Source organism: Papilio machaon, chromosome 14 (genome assembly GCF_912999745.1).
Source record: "Papilio machaon chromosome 14, ilPapMach1.1, whole genome shotgun sequence".
NCBI lineage: Eukaryota > Metazoa > Arthropoda > Insecta > Lepidoptera > Papilionidae > Papilio > Papilio machaon.
In genome coordinates this window covers 6901448-6920609 of record NC_059999.1, presented here as the reverse complement: position 1 = coordinate 6920609, position 19162 = coordinate 6901448, and the positions used below count along the sequence as shown (strand labels likewise).

At 32.6% G+C, this 19162-nt stretch overlaps 1 protein-coding gene across 2 annotated transcripts; it reads left to right on the top strand.

Annotated features, from left to right (window-relative positions):
• The first annotated feature begins 348 nt into the window (after positions 1–348).
• Positions 349–15895, top strand: LOC106708379 (ammonium transporter Rh type B-B). Of its 2 annotated transcripts, none has more exons than XM_045680906.1 (10): positions 349–429; positions 4306–4425; positions 12130–12321; positions 13021–13163; positions 13425–13581; positions 14012–14124; positions 14349–14540; positions 14881–15036; positions 15349–15469; positions 15559–15895. In XM_045680906.1, the coding sequence occupies exons 2-10, from the start codon at positions 4308–4310 to the stop codon at positions 15642–15644; spliced, it is 1278 nt and encodes a 425-aa protein (XP_045536862.1). In that variant the 5' UTR covers positions 349–429; positions 4306–4307; the 3' UTR covers positions 15645–15895. The 2 variants fall into 2 exon arrangements, with proteins under 2 accessions (XP_045536862.1, XP_045536863.1); XM_045680907.1 differs by lacking the exon at positions 349–429 and adding an exon at positions 3389–3467.
• The last annotated feature ends 3267 nt before the right edge of the window (positions 15896–19162 follow it).

Genomic DNA, 19162 nt, shown 5'->3' with positions numbered 1-19162 from the left:
GGCGCTATAAAATTTAAACATAATACAACAACTTTACTTAATCGTATATATATTAGCAGTCCATTAGCATTTGAAATTAAAATTTTAATTTAAAACAACTCTTAAACAACAATGTAAAACCAAATATAAAAATGGTTCGTCTACTTTTCTTCTAAACATAATACGGAAATGTCAATTTTAATTATCAATATTAAGGTTTATTACAATATTTCTCAAAGAAACAAGGAAACTATTAGTATTATCATTACTACTTTTGCGGCAAACAATCAACTGTAGTGCGTCTCGTCAACTTACAATAGTTCTAAATTAGTAGTTGCACGGTATCATTTATTTTTGCACGATATCCACTTCAGCGGACAAGTAGATGCTCTTCAGGCACGTCGCAAGAGTGACAAACTTCTGGTTAATTTGTTTACAGAAAATTCGCAGGTATTTTTATTTTTCTTTTTATTGCTTGATATTAAATTAAAATATTTTGAAATGCTTTTTTATAAATGAGAACGCTTTTATGTGTAATTTGAATATAACATTTTTATATTAGTATTCTTTTCTACATTTTATTATTTTTCATATAATTAAATTCTGAAATAAAAAGTGAATACAAATATAGATTTTTCGACTTGACTCGTTTCTTGAACCTAAGTATAAAATAACTTCAATGAAAAATATAACTGAATAGATAAATGTATGCGTATAGACTGATAAGACTATCTGAAACATGGTCATAAGTCAAACTCAAACTAAATTATGACAACCCCTAGTCAACGTCAAAAAATGTGACAAGCAAGATTCACTTTGTACGGTAGCTTTCATGTCTTTTTTGTCTTTTAAGTCATCTGCTGTGTCTAAGTAGGTTTTATAAATTTTGAAAAAACCAACTGCGATAGCAGCGCCTCTCTCACCGATTCAAATAACTTTGTTTGACTACGAGTATAATTTTAAATTCAAAGTTTTGGCAGCCAAATCATGTCAAACAAAATGAATTGAAACGTAGGTATTAAAAGGTTCAATTATCCATTTTATGGCAATGACCCTTATCATCAAACCCTTGTCACCGCGTGTATTGGCTGGGGCTCGGGCCTAGTGGTGTGCCATAACTAATTACGTAACATTTAGATTTTTATTAATAAATGCGAAAAGTTTTAAAAAATTAGTTGAAAACTTTTCTATTAATAACATGTAACTAATAAGTGCAGGTTACTTTAATTTTTAACCTCGTGTTATCTATGTAAATTATTTAAAAAAAAGTTTTGATTCAAAAATTAAAGATAGTCTTAAAAATACTATAGTCAAAGAAAGATATCTTAACCAATGAGAGAGGCGCTGCTATCGCAGTTAGTTCTGTCAGAATATAATTAAAACATAGATAATTACATAAAATAACAATATAACGTGACAGTTATACTATAACTGTCACGTTAAAGAGGATCTTGTGTGTTGTCAAAGAGGATCTTGTGATTATTTTTGATGTTGACAGGAGGGCGCTAGTGTGCTCTCATAATTTAATGTGACTTATGCCCACTTGTTCAGGTAGCCTTGTCTATAAATGTGAACAGAATTCTTTTCAAATTACAATACAATACAATTGATACTATTTCACGATACCACCCTTGTCGAAAAAAAAACGACGAATACTACTAACATATTTATGACTTGCAAAATGGTGACGGGGAGGATGGCAGTAAATTTGAAAAATTTATGCACTCGCGTTCAGTCAATTGCATAATGGCCGTCCGGCGATCTACATCTGAAATTGAAGTCGAAATTAAATTTTCGATTACCACAACGAGCGAACAAATTACATATTTATCAAACATGTTTTAATTGAAACTTAAAGTGAAACTAATCAAATAAAATATGTATTATCATTATCATTATCGTTTCGTCTGTTTCTTTTCAATACCATTTTTTTTAATATAACTGAGTATTAATTGAACATTTGAGGTAGATTATAAATTCTTACGTTTTATTCTTTTAGGCGAACAAACACATTATAAGTTAATTCAAAAAAATATTAATTTTACTACAAAAAAAATCACATCACATACAAGCCCAAAAATTTCTTGTAAAGATATTAAGTTCGTTCTTAGTGTTTATAAAAAAAAATCAAACTGTTGCCATTTCCTTATAATGTTAAGGTATGTAAATGAAACATGATTTAGGTTCTTTAACATAGCTATAAAAGATATTTTAACATCAACAACTTTGAAATAAAACCCAAAGCTTAACACTATTGAGCACATTTAAAAAGAAATGAAGTAAAAGAGATTACGTCATAACGATTACAAACATTTAAGACATAAATAAAATCTTCAAATCGCTCTGAATTTGTTTTACTTTAAGCAGATAACTAAAGTAAGATTTTTCAAACAGCGAGCCATTAATCCAGTCGTTAAAGAATAATTTTCTTATCTCTAGCCTTAATTCTTTGAGACAACAAGAATATTTCATAAACAGAGTTGTGTAACAATACAACTTTTATATAAAGAAAATATCTTTAATTTTTTCTTCTTATTACGAGTATTACCCGACTGTTATAATGATATTGTTTTTCGCGCTTTTGTTAGTATTTTATGTATGTGGGTTTGTATGTATGAAAATTCTATTGTGACGACCTAGATCCTAAAAGAATGAATCGATTTGGACGAGTGAGGTTTCGTTCAATTTGTCGTTTTGCCCTAAGAGACATAGGATATATAACATCGACACAAAAAATATGCAATGGACGTAAAAATAAAATTTTAAATTGTAGAAAAACGAGTTCAATCCTCACTCTCCTCAATATTCTTACATTTCTAAATAATTTCTAGCATATTCTCAACTAACGTAGTTTGACATTTTTTTATAATATTTCAGACAATAGATTGCGCTATTTCATCTATTAGAGCTCGAATCAATCATTTTTTATTAAGGTTAGGTTATTGTACTAGGTGAATGCTATAACCAACTTAAATAATTACTATTGTTTTTTATTTTTATTTTTGACATAACAAATATGTGTATCACGATGTTTTCCTTCACCCTAAGAAAATTTGGATAAATGTACATATGTATATCAAAAATTTAAAAACATATAGGTAAATGGCGGGATTCGAACCCAGGACCTGCAGATTACAAGTCAAGTGCTTAACCCCTAAACCACTGACGCTCTGAACAAATTAATCAAATATAAAAAAAAATTAACCCTAGCAGAATTGTATTACAACTGCCAGCGGTATTAAGACTTTTTAGACATGCATTAATATGCCAGCAGTAATAAAGAAGTAAATATAATGTCATTAAATTATAAATTGTGACATTTAAAAATCAAAAGACATTCGTATCAAAATTTTAAAAGTATTTTTTATAAATATGATTTAGAAATATTTCGATCAATTTTGGAAATGGCATTTTAAATTGTAAGTGAAGTCACAGTGCGAAAGGAAGACCTGCTGGGTTGACAAAACCCATTTAGAAAATCCATTAGTGTAAGTTTTCAATATTCAATAAATCATATGTTAATAATATTATAAACTAGCTTTCACCCGCGACTCCGTCCGCGTGGAATAAAAAAATTCACACAAAATAAAAAAAGTTCCTATGTCTGTCTCCTAGTTCTAAGCTACCTCCCCATCAATTTTCAGCTAAATCAGTTCGACCAATCTTGAGTTGTAAATAGTGTAACTAACACGACTTTCCTTTATATATATAGATAGATATGAATGTTTAGATGGATGGATGGATTGATGAATGATTGTTTGAAGGTATCACAAGAAGGGATGAACTTAGATGAAATTTGGCATAGATGTAGAACATAGTCTGGAAGAAAACATAGGCTACTTAAAAAGTTTTTTTAATGCCGCGCGGATAGAATCGCGGGCAACAGCTAGTCTACTCATATATAGTCGGTTACAGGTTTTTTTTATAGTAATACAGTGCACCATGTGTTTTAATGTTTAAATCACACGGTCATATAAACACGATTTTATCTCTTTTACCAATTTTCTACGTTTCACGTAGATTTAAATTAAATTACACCTATTGGAGTGGCGCTGGAGGGATATACCAGATGCAAGCCGAACACACTAGCGCCGCGTGGACTGATTAGACACTAGTCTAAACAACTTGTATACTTTGTGACATAAAAGTAGACCCACATTATTACACACGGACAGTTTCTTGCATAATATAACATAATTTATTCTTGTCACTAAATTAGTATTAGAGTATTTTTGCTGCATAGCTTTGTTGAAATAATGAGTTCTACTCAAATTTTAATCTCTTGTCTCATAAAATATCAAACCAAATATTTTTCTTTTGTTTCAGACATGCTACAAAAATACAGAATAATGAAGTTTATGTCGTTATTCTTATTCCAAGTGATCCTTATGGTCTTGTACTTCGTGTTCGCGAGGTACGGAGGTGAAAAGGACCATGATATAAAAGGTATTTGATTTTTTTACAGTCTAGATTTTATTGGAATATCGAAGGAAATGTTGTATAGTTCATCGCAGATACCTCGAAAATTTAAATCATCAAAGCAAAGGTGTTCACTTTATATAACTTCAATGATTTAACTATTAGGTCCGTTGTACACAAGGTATTGTAAATTCTTCGAAATCTGACGATTTTAGTCGTTAAGCAGCTTACGCAGTACAATGTCCTAAGAGTTAGTACACAGGCGCTTTAGTTTCTGAAGCCAGTCGTTCGCAACCTATTTGTCAGGATCTTTGTAATAAAAGTCCTAATTTTCAAGATGGCGCAGCAAATCTATAACAGTTAACAATTTGTAGCGACAACAATTTGGTCTTAGCCGTGTTGTCACTATAATCGTTAACCAAATAGACGACTTGAGTCGACGACTCAACATTGTATGTACGGTTTTTTTTGGTATTGTGTGTACAGTTTTTTTTTTGCTATATGGTGGCAGAAGGACGGAGCGTGTGCTATGTCACGAGTCACGATTAGGATCGACGATTAGTTTCGAAGGTTTAAGTATCCTTGTGTTTAAGGGGCAGCTGTCAGTCGTCAGCGTAGCATAAAAATTTGCGGGAAAATGATGAAAACGATAACATTTTGGGCGTAAAGTACAAAGACACATTTGAAAAAAAAAAAATTGTCGATGACGTTACGAAAACGCAGACCGCAAATATTCGTAATAGCTCTCTGTTTTAACTTTACCAGTATGAAGTGATTTATTCTCTTTCACTTGGCGTTTTGAAACGACAAGTTTACACGCGCCGTTGAGAACTGTGTGTTGCGATCATGGTCGGACTGGTTCGCAACTTCAAAGGTATAAACCTCCATTAACATTTTAATGATACTGCCACTCAGTTCTATTTAACGTTTTTAAAAAAATTTATTTAATAAAAAACACGAAAGGAAGCAAACTGAATATATTGATTTATCTGTTTTCATATAAGAGTAATCGATTTATCATAAAACTATTCCATTTCTTTTGTAATCTTTGAAACACATGTAAATATAGGAGAAGTAAGAATGAAATAGAAGAATCGAGAAGGACATTATTTCCTTCTACTTCCTAGCAACTATAAAAATACCTTACAGTTAAGTAAAATAGCGAGCGAAATGGCAAAAAGAAACAAAATTACTCAACCTGAAAATGTCAAAAAAACGCAATCAAAATTGCGGAAAATTCTTATTTTGTTGTGTAAATTTCTAATTAATCTTATTTAATCTAAACCATATGTATCAAAATTTTAGATATAAAAATAACTCTTACTATCTATATGAGGAACAATATCAAAGGAGCTCATCTTCAGGATAATATTACTAATTAGTGTAACATTGGCAACCTTCTAACAAGCACGTCTTTGTAATTTAATTTCTATTAATTATAAGCATTAATGATACGAGGTGAAGGTGAGCGTGACATCCTCCTGTTGTGACGTCACAGCGACGTGTAATTCGATATTAATGAAAGGAACGCCTAGCCAATTATAATTGATTCCGAGAAATTATTATGAGCTTATTAAATATATGGCCAATTATTATTTTTATTAATTAGGTATAATATACTCTATATTACACTCTGCTTGGCTCGAGGGTTAAGCACTAGATTTGCAATTTGCAGGTCCTGGTTTCGAATCCCGCCATGTACCAATGTGTTTTTAGATTTTCGATTTACATATGAACATTTATCCGACGTTCTTATCGAAAGGAAAACATCGTGTTACAACCTGCACATATCCGAGAAGAAATTCAATGATATGTGTGAAGTTCACCAACCCAGACTGGGCCAGCCTGTATAACCTAGTCATCCCTAACTTGGGGTAGATTTCGAGCCCCTCGGTGAGGACTTATAGTAAGCTGATGATGATGAATATTCTACTAAAGATTTCTTATGGTTTTAGACATTTTTGACTGCTCTAATATTATTTAAAATAATTGGAAACAACAAAACAATCAGTTGTTTAATTTTTATACGCGAATTACACGAGTGAACTAGTCATTTAAAATATTTTGTATTCATTAAAAAAAACCTTCAATAAATCGATGCGTTATACAGAAGACATTGAGAATTACTTTCGTCACATTAGAAGTATATAATGCGAATATGCCTACTGCTACCGGCAGAGTAATTTAATCCACGTTCCCTTCCCTTCTTATAAGGATATGATGGGAAGGGGAAGTGGATGTGGCAGATGATGCTTCCCCTCCGTTGATTAAACGCCTCTGCAATTGCACATGGCCATGGGCAGTGGTCGCTTCGCTATTTCGACGAATTCAAGTGGCCATTTGTTCGTTTCATAATCATCATCATCAGCTCACTATACGTCCTCACCGAGGGGCTCGGAGCCTATCCCAAAGTTTAGGGGTGACTAAGCCATAGTCAACCACGCTGGCCCAGTGCGTCTAGGTTGACTTCACACATATCATTGAATTTCTTCTCAGATATGTGCAGGTTGAATCACTGTGTTTTTCTTCACCTTAAGAACGTTGGATAAATTTACATATGTAAATCGAAAATTGAAAAACAGTGGTACATGGCGGGATTCGAAAACACGACCTGCAGATTGCAAGTCAAGTGCTTAACCTCTAAGTCACCGAGGCCCTATTTGCTCGTTTGCCACCTTATAATGAATAAAAATAGAACATGTGAGACTTGCGCGAAATTCAATAGCTTCATTCTTATCGGGTAGTTTTAAGACTCAATTCCCCTCATAGAATCCTATTATATGGAATTGAACCGTATCGGATACTGTACATTAATTTTACGTAGCCGAGGTTGACCCCTACTGGGGAGCGGATTCCGTTGTCATTCTCACGGCCAATTTAAACGCCGTTAGCTCGAGATGAGCCAATCAACGCGATGCTTATGTTAAATGTACCATAGTGACGAGCGGAGCGAGTACTGACGAAAATAAATATTTTTTATTAAAACTATGCAGATTTATCTATCTATTATAAACAAATTGTTTGTATATCTCACATTTTTGAATACTTTTTAACATACATTATTGTATTTTTTTATTTTTTTTTTGTTATACATTATTTTTCCTATGTTTCTATTATTAACAGCATAAGCTTTAACGTGTAAGACTTCGCTCAGTAGCCATTATAGTGAAGTGCATGAACAGCGAGCTTATTTATTTTGTAATGTGTGCTCCAATGAGCTTTTACTGTACATCTTAGAATGGATGTAGGAAAAGCTCAGTGAATCGAAAACCATTACATGATAGTCTCATAGATCGTAGTACATTGGACGGAAACTTTACCTAATGAGTTGAATGTAGTTAATTTGAAATCATGATCTTGAAGTAATCATTACACAAAAGCACATATGTACATAAGTATTCGTAGTTACTAGTATTTTATTCGTAGTTAAAATGCCTTAGTTATTTGGGCTTTGTCATCCACAGTTCGATAAGTTTATATATTTTAGTTCTAAAATCGACCTACGACAGGAATGACGATATGTTTTATACAGAACTTTTGTACGACCAAACCAACAGCTAATTAAATAACATGTGTGATGTTTACACTTTGTGTAATTAATAGGAATTGAAAACCTCTTCTTTTTAAAAATCGAGTAAAATTGTCAAAAATCTTGATAACTTTTGTAGACGTGTTGACTTTTTAAAATCTAAACGCTAAAGTTATCACTGCAGTGGCTGGTGTTAGCGTAAACATACCGCTCCCCCATCATTCCCCCCTCTTAATTGAAATGCACCAAGAAGCAACGAGCACTTTTAGAGATCACAAGTTCCGCCCAGTTTTCCTATACACGCTGAATTCAGGTCAGAGGATAGAATTTTAATTAAGGGCTGCCAAAATTAAATTACAAATTTTTATATTGTACAGTAAAAATTTTTAATATTTACCGTTCTACTGTAAATAAACAGCTACAAATCCTAAAGTAAAACTTTCTATACAATAATAAGAAAGTTAACTAAATAACTGAAAATACGTTGGTCCATCTGGTAGTAGTATTGTATTTTAAGAAGTATAGAATTCTCTTTCAAATAAATTCATTTTTATCATAAAATTTAAACTTGATATCTTCATCAATACTAGTTTAATATAGACAGATGTGTTAAACATTTTAAAAATATATATAATTTAATTAAAGTATCAACCCTAAAAGAAGACTGTGGATGTCACAGCCCTATACAAATATTCATCTATAATTTACATACATTCAAAAGCCGGGAAAGCTATAATTTACCTTTTTTTATATTCCGAATTGGATGCATACAATGTGGTCGGTGATTATAAATTGTAGAGATAAAACTTTTGTTTTAATACTTAAAATGTAATACTGATGTAAAAAAACTTAAGTCGCTTCGTACCACCCTGTCCTATCCTATCTGTATGCAAAAAAATACAAATGTCCTCATACTCATGTGGTTTGTTATTACGTCATGAATTATAACATTAGGTTATATAGATTTTTAGCATCTAAAAGATACCCTAGTTGGAACATGACAGGGTTTAAAGAAAAGATTTATGTGTGTTCTACTTTTTGCCCGTCTAAGAGGAGGGTAATGTTTGTCCATTCCATTGTAACCTTGGCTTGACTTTTTTATAAGCGCGATATCTGTCAGTCTGGTTACTTGGTTTTTCAAGTTAATTACTATTTATGTGTTTTTTATGATGTATTTTTTCTTTTTTGAATTTGATATCTATGTTTAAGGTAATGCGCCTCATTATTATGGGTGACCAAAATAATTCAATCAGGCTTACCTTAACTGGGTCAATATAGAAACGATGCCGTAAGTTATTAATTAGGGTTTCGATACCCAATGATTTCGGTGAAATTTAGTGGAAAGGTTTCGTTCCATTGAAGTTTAATCTGTTCAAATATTAGCAAAGATTACGGTTAACTTATTTTGAGTTGTCATTTGTTTATTTAACCTTCGATTTCCACCGACGAAACACCTGTACATAAAACATAATTTTTTAACACGAAAAAGGGCAAGGCCTAAGTGTGTTGTGTTGTCGCACCATTAATGCTGCGTCGTTTTACACAGTTAGATTTTATATGTCATACCACATTTATGCGGTGCGTCGTCGCTTGCGATGTTTCAACGGATCAACGGACAAGAAACGAAGCGAGGGGAGGGTGATGCGTTACGTCGTTGGAGCTCCCGTGCGATGTCGGATAGTGCTAACATTAAGATGTTACAACAGCAAAACTGTACTTTTAAAAAGTCTGTACAAATATTTTTAAGTTTATTAATATTGCATATTGATAGTTTTAATGTTCAAGCAGTAATTTAATTTAAAAAAATTAAAAACCTAATCGCGTTAAAACGCTTTTTGTGCATTAATGTCTCAAAGAGTTACTTAGTTTTTGTTATCGGAAATTTAAAACCATTCTATGTACATCACACACTACAACGATCAAAGATATTGAGATAAAAGTAAAATGTGATATTATAATTCTTATTTTAGTACCACTAATTGTTTCCTTACTCTTAATTGTTATTTGAAGTTACTAGGATTAATGTATATCTTGAATTGTTGTAGTGGAAACTGAGTACGTTAAGATTGTGGATAGACATCTACAAAGCTACGAAGTTCGTAGCACGTTAATTATGCATGTAGCCCGTAGCAAAGTAGCTTTGTAATCCTGTTTGTGAACTTATAGTATACGTCCAATGTATTGACTTTGCTGTTTGTTTGACGTACTCGTTAACAAAGCAATTAATATCGAGTAAATTTATATTTATATTTAACTTTCGTAGATTGTCTACAATACTCTACATGGATCGTAGACAGTCTACGATTTTAAACGAAATACTTTTGAATAAAATCTTAACAAGTATTGTTTTTCAAAATAAATTAAAAATTAAGAGCGTTGAGCTAAATTTTAAATATAAAATTAAAAGTGTAGGTTTTAAATTTTAACTGTAAAGTCGTCTTTGCAATTTTTTTTTTTCAAGGTCCACTGAAATTGCTTAAAAGAATTTGTATGTAGAGTGTAAAGAGGTCAGGTCGTATTTCAGCTTTGATACTACACACTAGGTAAACTATTGTATGTCACATTTTAATTCTAGCGACTGTATTTGAAAAATAAACCAAAGAATTTATTTCGCGTAGTCATCTCACGAAACTAACCATCAAATTTGATTATTTTTTTTGGAATTACAAGCAAAAAATATTAAGTTTATTGATTGTTAGACTTTATTTTCATAATTTTAAATTAATAACTCATACTTGCTTAATTTCTAGCAATAATTACACAATATCGTCGACAATCTTCTCAGGTTAAGCTTACTAATGGATGCTATACAGTTCACTCAATCGATCTCACCTCGAATTACTTCAACACTAATACAAGGTCTGTCGGGATTAATACGATTCCACGTGGATCGACCTTATCCTTTATTCGATCATTCATCCCCTTTAATAACATCTGGTCCTATGAAATTGCCCCGTACGGTATAGGAAAGATATATCCCCTGTAATAAGGGACGATTGTTCCGTCTAAGCCGAGCTTCAGACGGCGTATTGGTAACAATTGAGACAGTCGCGGATTTAATTACTATTTACCGTACCTTTTGAGTTCATATTTGTAAGGATTCATTTGTTCAAGATAACATCTATATCTATATATATAAAAGAAAGTCGTGTTAGTTACACTATTTATAACTCAAGAACGGCTGAATCGATTTGACTGAAAATTGGTGGGCAGGTAGCTTAGAACCAGGAAACGGACATAGGATAATTTTTACCCCGTTTTATATTTTTTATTCCGCGCGGACGGAGTCGCGGGTAAAAGCTAGTTTTAAATATTATTTCGCTAAAGGAAAAATGCTCAAGCGTCGAACGAGAGCGTCTATAACTCAGGGGTTATACACTTGACTTGCAATCTGCAGGATCTGGGTTCGAATACCGCAATGAACCAATGTGGTTTTCGGTTTTCAACTTATCCATCCGATTTTCATTTATCTGACGTTATTACGGTGAAGGAAAACATCGTGATGAAACCTGCACTTATCTGAGAAGAAATTAAAGATATGTGTGAAGTCAACCAACCCGAATGGAACAACTTGGTTGACGATGGTCTAGTTAGTCACCCCTAACTTAGAGTAGAGTAGTAAAGTACCTTTTAAATTTACTGTATAAGTAGTGGTCTAAAGAAATAAAGGAACTAAGGCATTGTTAAGAGTAATGTTACGTAAAAATGGAAACATTTCATATCAATATGTCATTATAAAAATTTGCTGATAGCAATGTTTGTTGATGTCTTTTGTTGTATTTTATAAATTGTCGCTCTTTGTGCTGCGTGATAAATGAATGAGTGTATGTGAGAGCTGGTATTTGTTACATTAATTTGTACAAATTAAGACGCCAGTATATTCATAAATTAATAACACAATCTAATTTGATAATTATTTGAAGCGTGTTCATGTATTGCCAACATAATATAATTTAACATAATTTAAACTATTTCTTGCTCGAAGCTTCGCATGTGTTCGCACGTGTATTCCATTCCGCGTATCACTTCAATATAGATTACATATGTCAAAAAAAAATAAGTACATAACATGGGAAATAATTAATGGAATTTAAATAAATAATACCCGATGTTATTCGCATTTGGTCACAATCTCGTAACTATGTATCAAGTAGTTTTCAAACAAGATCTTTTTTTATGCAAGATTTTTTTTTCTGTTACAGGATTCGAAGGCACACATGTAATGATTTTCATTGGTTTCGGGTTTCTTATGACTTTTTTGAAGAAATACAGCTACAGCGGCGTTGGGTTCAACCTTTTCCTCGCTGCTCTTATAATACAATGGGCACTGCTCTGCCAGTCCTGGTACCATATGGAAGATAAATTTATTTATATCACAAAGATGACTATACTTGGTAAGTATTGTTTCTCTATTTGTTGATTGAGATCTATATGGAGAGTCGGCACAGTATGTACTACTTCTTCATACATCTATCAGCCTTCATATCTGAATTCACCCTCTTCTTACGCATATCCTCTTTCACATAATTCATCCATACTTTCTTTGATATTCCTCTACCTTTGATTGATTTTGAAGTATGAGGTTTTATTTGACTTATATTCGTAATTGTAATATTTTGAAATCAGTCAATTTTATTAATCTATATATATAAAAGAAAGTTGTGTTAGTTACACTATTTATAACTCAAGAACGGCTGAATCGATTTGACTGAAAATTGGTGGGCAGGTAGCTTAGAACCAGGAATAGGACATAGGATAATGTTTACCCCGTTTTCTATTTTTTATTCCGCGCGGACGGAGTCGCGGGTAAAAGCTAGTTACTAATATATTAAAACTTTTTTAATAAGTATTTGGTAGATACCAATTAGGAAAATTTCACAATAAGGATGAAAAACATCTGTTCTCATGCATGCGAACATCTGTAAAATGTGTAATTATGAGGATGCATAAAGTAAATTTAAACGATGTAGAACTTTGAGATATATATGCGACTATAATTTCACATGCGAAAATAGCTCACAGGAAACTGGTGGCAGTGAATGTGTTAACTTGAAATATTTTATTATTAACACATATTTGTAATATGCATACAGAAGCTGATATTATGGCGGCAACGATACTGATCACATTTGGTGCACTTCTCGGCATTACATCTGTGAACCAGCTACTGTTTATAGCAATTATCGAGACTGTTTTCGCCTGCTTCAACCTTTGGCTTATTACATCAAAGTTTAAAGTAAGTTCACCTAACCGTTGGTTTCTGAGACCAAAACCACTTTATATAACAAATTTTCTTTGACAAAACAGCGATAACAGTGTGTTTTAAAAGGTGATTTTGGTATCAGAAATCTACGATAAGTCGCAGATTCAAAAAATCGCATTGGAATTATTCTTTAAAGATGATATATTGTTTTTGATGTAAAAAAATACATACATCATATTTAGTTTTTCACAGAATTTTTTTTTGTATTTTCAAAACATTCTTGGTACTTTACAGGCAACGGACGTCGGTGGTTCATTAGCTATACACACGTTTGGTGCATACTTTGGACTTGCTGCAAGTTGGGCAATGGCTTACGGCCGCAAAAAAAAGAGCGATCAACCGAATCAATTAAACAAGCCGATATATTCTTCCGATATGACGGCTATGTTAGGTACTGTGTTATATCTTATATATAAAATTCTCGTGTCACAGTTTTCGTTCCCGTACTCCTCCGAAACGGCTTGACCGATTCTCATGAAATTTTGTGAGCATATTCAGTAGGTCTGAGAATCGGACAACATCTATTTTTCATAACCCCCCCCCCCCCATTTTTTAACTGCGCGCGGACGGAGTCGCGGGCGACAGCTAGTCTTTTGTAAAATTCATTGCACTGATACATACCCGGATTGATGAGAGGGTTTTGTTTTACGGGTTAATGTATGATGTCTTTGAATGGTCCGATAGAACTAATTTTAACGAGTGAATTTCCATTAGATTCGTTATCTTCCTCTCTCGAAAGAGTACAGCCTTATTGATATTTAAATATGATAGAGAAATGCAATAGAGATTTTTTTTTCGTAATGAATTTATTTATTGCGCAGGTACACTTTTTCTCTGGATTTACTGGCCATCATTTAATTCTGGTTTAACACACTCAAACGCTGAATATCAACGAGCGGTCATAAACACATATCTCTCTTTGGCTGCGGCGACCGTAAGTTGAAATTACATTAAAATTTGCATAAATTTAACTTTGTTGTGAATATTTTTAAATAAATAAAAATTAATTTATGTATGTTTTACTACTGTGCGCTCCTCTCTGGATAAATTTTAAAAATTTTAATAGGTTATTCTTTGGACGCCAGAGAAGTATCTGATAGTTACCTAAAACCTATGTTTCATTCCATTAGTTGAAGAAAATCTGCTTTATTTTTGTAGGTAACAACATTCATTGTATCATCTTGTGTTCACGAAGAAGGAAAGTTGGATATGGTGCATGTTCAGAATTCGACCCTGGCTGGCGGAGTCGCTGTGGGAGCAGTTTGTAACATGCACATTAGTTGTGGTGGAGCCATCGGTATAGGCGTCGGTGCTGGATTTATAAGTGTACTTGGATATTCATATCTAACGGTAGGTATTCAAATTATTATTACATTTGGTAAGGCATCAAAAGTCATCGACCTGCAATTAAACTCTTGATTGTTTTGTTGATCTATTGTCAGAAAGAAAGAAAGAAAGAAAGAGAAAGGAAAGAAAGAAGAAAGAAAGAAAGATAAAACAGTTAATACTATTACCATAAGGTGCAAAGTGTTTTTAACATAACCTCGTGAACTAAGTTAAAATTTTAAGATATTGTTAATACATCTTGACAATAAATAACAATGAAATCAAAGTTTATTTAATTCTACTTTTCGTTCATTGATAGTACATACATATATTTATGTAATGCATAAGTTATTTAATTTTACAGCCAACACTTACTGAATCCAGTATCATAGACACTTGCGGAGTACACAATCTACATGGAATGCCAGGCGTGTACTCGGGACTTCTTTCTATCATGTTTGCTTATATGGCCACAGCTGATGTTTACGGGGATGAATTGAGTGTTGTGTTCCCGGCCTTGGTAAAGTATCAATACACATTAAATGTGATCTACCGCTATTATTTCCTACACATTTATTTTACAAAAATAGAAGAATTAAAAAAAACAGTGAATTTTGACTAATGAATGATCTAGCGCCATCTATTGACTGCAATTTAAAACAATGTTTTTTGTATTGACATAATTGTTACCTATGACCCAAAAGGAAAAAATACAAAACTAATGACATATTGTTCATCAAAATCGATTCAGTTGTTTAGGCTCTAGGCAGTCACAAAGAAATTTACCATCATCAGTCGGCTAAAAATATAATTGTAAATTACAATTTTTTAGAGTGGTGGAGGTGGTAACAGTTCTAACGCTACAGCAGCGCCATCTAGCGACCAAGCGCTCGCGCAGTTTGAAGGGTTGGTCGCTACCTTGGTTATTGCGATCATTGGTGGAATCATCACAGGTTTGTTTTAGAGTAAAAATTTGCAATATTACGTAGTAAGTTAGGTTAGAAAAAGGTTTCTATCATAAGGTCTCATCGGTTTGTTTCAGGTGCATTATCTAAAATTGCAATATTTGTTCCATTAAAGGAACCGGAAAAATACAACGATGCAGTTGATTGGGAACTCCCTAAGTGACTTTAAAATATCTAATAATGGGAAAGTGTAAGTCTGTTTTTGTAAATTTGTATCACGCTTTAAATTGTAATTTGTGTGTAAGTTGAGAAGTGCTGAATAAAGAGTTAGTCCTTAGCAATTGTGACGATTTAGCAAAAAGTAAATGGATGTAAAAATGTTTAGATTTTTTTTTAAATCTTGATGTTTAGTGTAACAGTTTTAAGTGTTTCACAGTTTGTAAAAATTGTTTTATGTTTTGAATACAGTAATAGTATCGCTTATGGGTTTTATTATTTATCATTCCTTTTTTTTAAAATTTGTGTACAATAAATATGTCTATTTCAATTCGTACTAACGGGACATTTAAAATACCAAAATAAAATGTATTTCCAAAACGGATTTCGCATTCAGAACATTACACTACAATTTTTGCTTGGTAGTACCACCTGGGACTTTGGCAAACGTACTTCGATTAATTTATTTTGAGCTCTATTTTGTTCAGCAATAAGGTTTATTGTTTCATAGCTTTTAGTGATCATTTTTCACAGCACGTCAAGAAGAATAAAAGTAACGATACACAGCCGGAAATATATCGATAACGTTGTTTGTCCGTTGGAAATAGAAACAGGCGTAAACATAAGCTGCTTCAGCATTTGTATTTATTTAATGTTTAATGGAAGGATACACTTTAAAATACACCTCTGCTGGATTTCTTTTCAAATAAACTTTATTTTTGATACATCCCTGTTGGAAATTGAAAACGTAATCAAGAGTTTTCGTTTTTTTTTATAAGAAAAATAATGAAGGTCTTACAACTTCACTGTTAAAATATTTACACCATAATAATCAATTTGACGTCTCTTTGCTGATATGGTAATAGTTCAAAAACAATAACAAACTTCACGCCCTTAGCCCAGAGGGGTAGGCATTAACCACTGCCCACCATTTTTTTTTTTTGTGACTGAGTAGTCACTGTTTGCCTTGAGGCATTTACAGTTTTACTGGGCTTGAGGTGTCCGGGCGCAGATGGCGCTTAGCCTAAACCTCGTTTAAGAGTAACTAGGCTCGAGGGCTCCCTCAGGAGCCTCGGCTCGGGCTGTTACTTCGTTATTATTACCGGATTGGGAGGTCACCAAGCTCTTAGGTCGCTCTGCCTACTATTGCGCGATACCAGTACGTATCTCTCGCCTCTTCCACCTTCATACATTTACGCGTACATGCTCTTACAAGATATAATTCTTTTACACATCCCAAAGAAGCGCAAGAAAAATCTCTACTCCATTAATTTATTATTCAAAAGCTTATTAAATATTAATTAATTTCAACCTTGTTTTGTTTCTAATCTGGAGTTTAATTTGTTAAATATTTCCTGCTCCATAAACAGAGGGTGCTATTACTCATTTCCTCTCATAACTTCCACCTTTCTTGATTAAATTTGTTACGGTGGAAAAGGTATTTTAATAGGAAACACGTATAACTTGTATTTACCGATTTGTTTATATAATCACTAGCTGGCGCCCGCGACTCCGTGCGTGCGGATTTAAAAAAAAAAACTTGATAAGTAGCCTTTGTGTTCTTCCAGACTGTTCTATATCTGTGTCAAACTTCAACAAGATCCGTTGAGCCGCTACGGAGATACCTTCAAACAAACATCCATCCATCCATCCATGTAAACATTCACTTTTTAGCCGACTTCAAAAAGAAGGAGGTTATCAATTCGACTGATTTTTTTTTTTATGTGTGTTACTGCGAATCTCCGCCCCTGGTGGTCCGATTTTGATAAAAAATATTTTAATCGAAAGGAAGTGCTTGCAGATGGGTCCCATTTTTTTGTTTTTTTTTTATAATATTAGGATGATATAGTAAGCTTAGTAATATTGCCTAGCTATACAGTACATCAAAAAAGACCATAAACGTAACTAAGTTATTGATGATGAATTTATTCACGTTAGATAATTTACAGTAGAAGGTAGGTAATGTAAAATATTTTTATGTTATAACTTACTCCTTACTAATACTATAAATGCGAATGTTTAGTTTACAGATAGTGATACATATTATATGCCAGATAAATTAGAGAATACTTATTTGTTTCCTTAAAATCGATACGATGATTTTATAATAGGGGGAGTCCAAAACTGAATCATTGCTCTCTAAATTATATATTAGGATTTTCAAATATCGAAATAGATAAGCAAAAAAGTATAGAGACTGTTTATCGGGTTCAGGTATAAATGGTCGACAATATCGCCCTATAATCATGTGAACTCTAAACTGTATACCTTTAGCACTGGTACAAAATTTTGAGCGGTTTAATTATGATCGATAGCAACCCGCGGGGAGTAATCGAGTAGCCTTTCCCTTAGCACAGACAACAGATGATTAATGGTTCAAGGAAAATTTCGATTGGTTTCTGAGACCAAGAACTCTGTAAAAAACATATCGTCATCCCTGTCATTATCTTTCACATAATAGAGAGAATATATTTTAAACGAGTATTTTGCTCTCAGAAAGCCCCGGATTATGCGATTTTCATATCTGACACAGTGCGAGAAGCCGGTTAGTTCTATTAGACCTACGTAGACAAAGATGTCTCACAAGTTTTGAGACTTCTTTCGTATTTAAATTGTTATTTAATTTTAACTATGTCCAGTGGGCCAAAGAAGTTTGTATAAACCTTGCTAAGTTACATCTAGTTTGTGACAAAGTCAGTTTATTAAAGTACATTGTAGTAAAGTATTTTTTTAGAAAAATACCTTCTGAGTACCACTTTCGTTTCTTTGTGCCAGGGCTGATAATAAATAAGTGAAAAGGGCAGGAGAGGCAAGTCGCCGTGAAAATCAGTTTATCTCCGAAACATTCACAGAGTACAAATGAAACATTTCGCCTTCCAGAAAGTCCATTAAATATTTTATTCAAACTGAAATTTAAGAAAGTAGATGTAAATTATCCTTTTGTGCTTTGAATTCACAACAATAAGCGACTAGAATTATTTACAAATTACCCCGGAAAAGGATCTTGATGAGTATCGATCTCTAATAAATTGAAGCTTCATGAGCTTAATATTTAAGAGTACGGACCCTCCCGCAACATAGATAAGCTATCAACGGTGGTGGATTCGAATCCGCCATTCGAATATTTTCATTAACCATACTTACTATGTCATTAAAAATATTCCTGAATAAATAATGTTAATATATACGATAAGATTTGTGTTTATGCGTAAAAATTATTACGCAATTAAAAGCATTCAAATGAAATGTAAAAACTAAATTCTATACTTATTTGTAACTATTCAAAAGTATATATATTTAATTCGTTATTAATTAAATGATAATTCTGCTAAATGAGATCAGCCATTGAAATGTCAGAAATATCTATTATGTTGTGATTATTAAACAATAATTACTCTGTAATTTAAATTCGATTCAATTATATATAATTGAATTTTATTGATAATATTTGTATCTGATTATTTTTCATATTTAAATTAGAAACTTTTTTTAGCTCTAAAAGCAAAAATTAAGATTTCAACGGTG

Excerpts from the sequence above, each read along its gene's own strand:
- LOC106708379 (XM_045680906.1), top strand. The coding sequence starts at position 4,308 with ATGCTACAAAAATACAGAATAATGAAGTTTATGTCGTTATTCTTATTC. Across the intron at positions 13,164-13,424 it reads TTATTACATCAAAGTTTAAA|GCAACGGACGTCGGTGGTTC; the intron begins GTAAGTTCACCT and ends GGTACTTTACAG. Across the intron at positions 15,037-15,348 it reads GTGTTGTGTTCCCGGCCTTG|AGTGGTGGAGGTGGTAACAG; the intron begins GTAAAGTATCAA and ends ACAATTTTTTAG.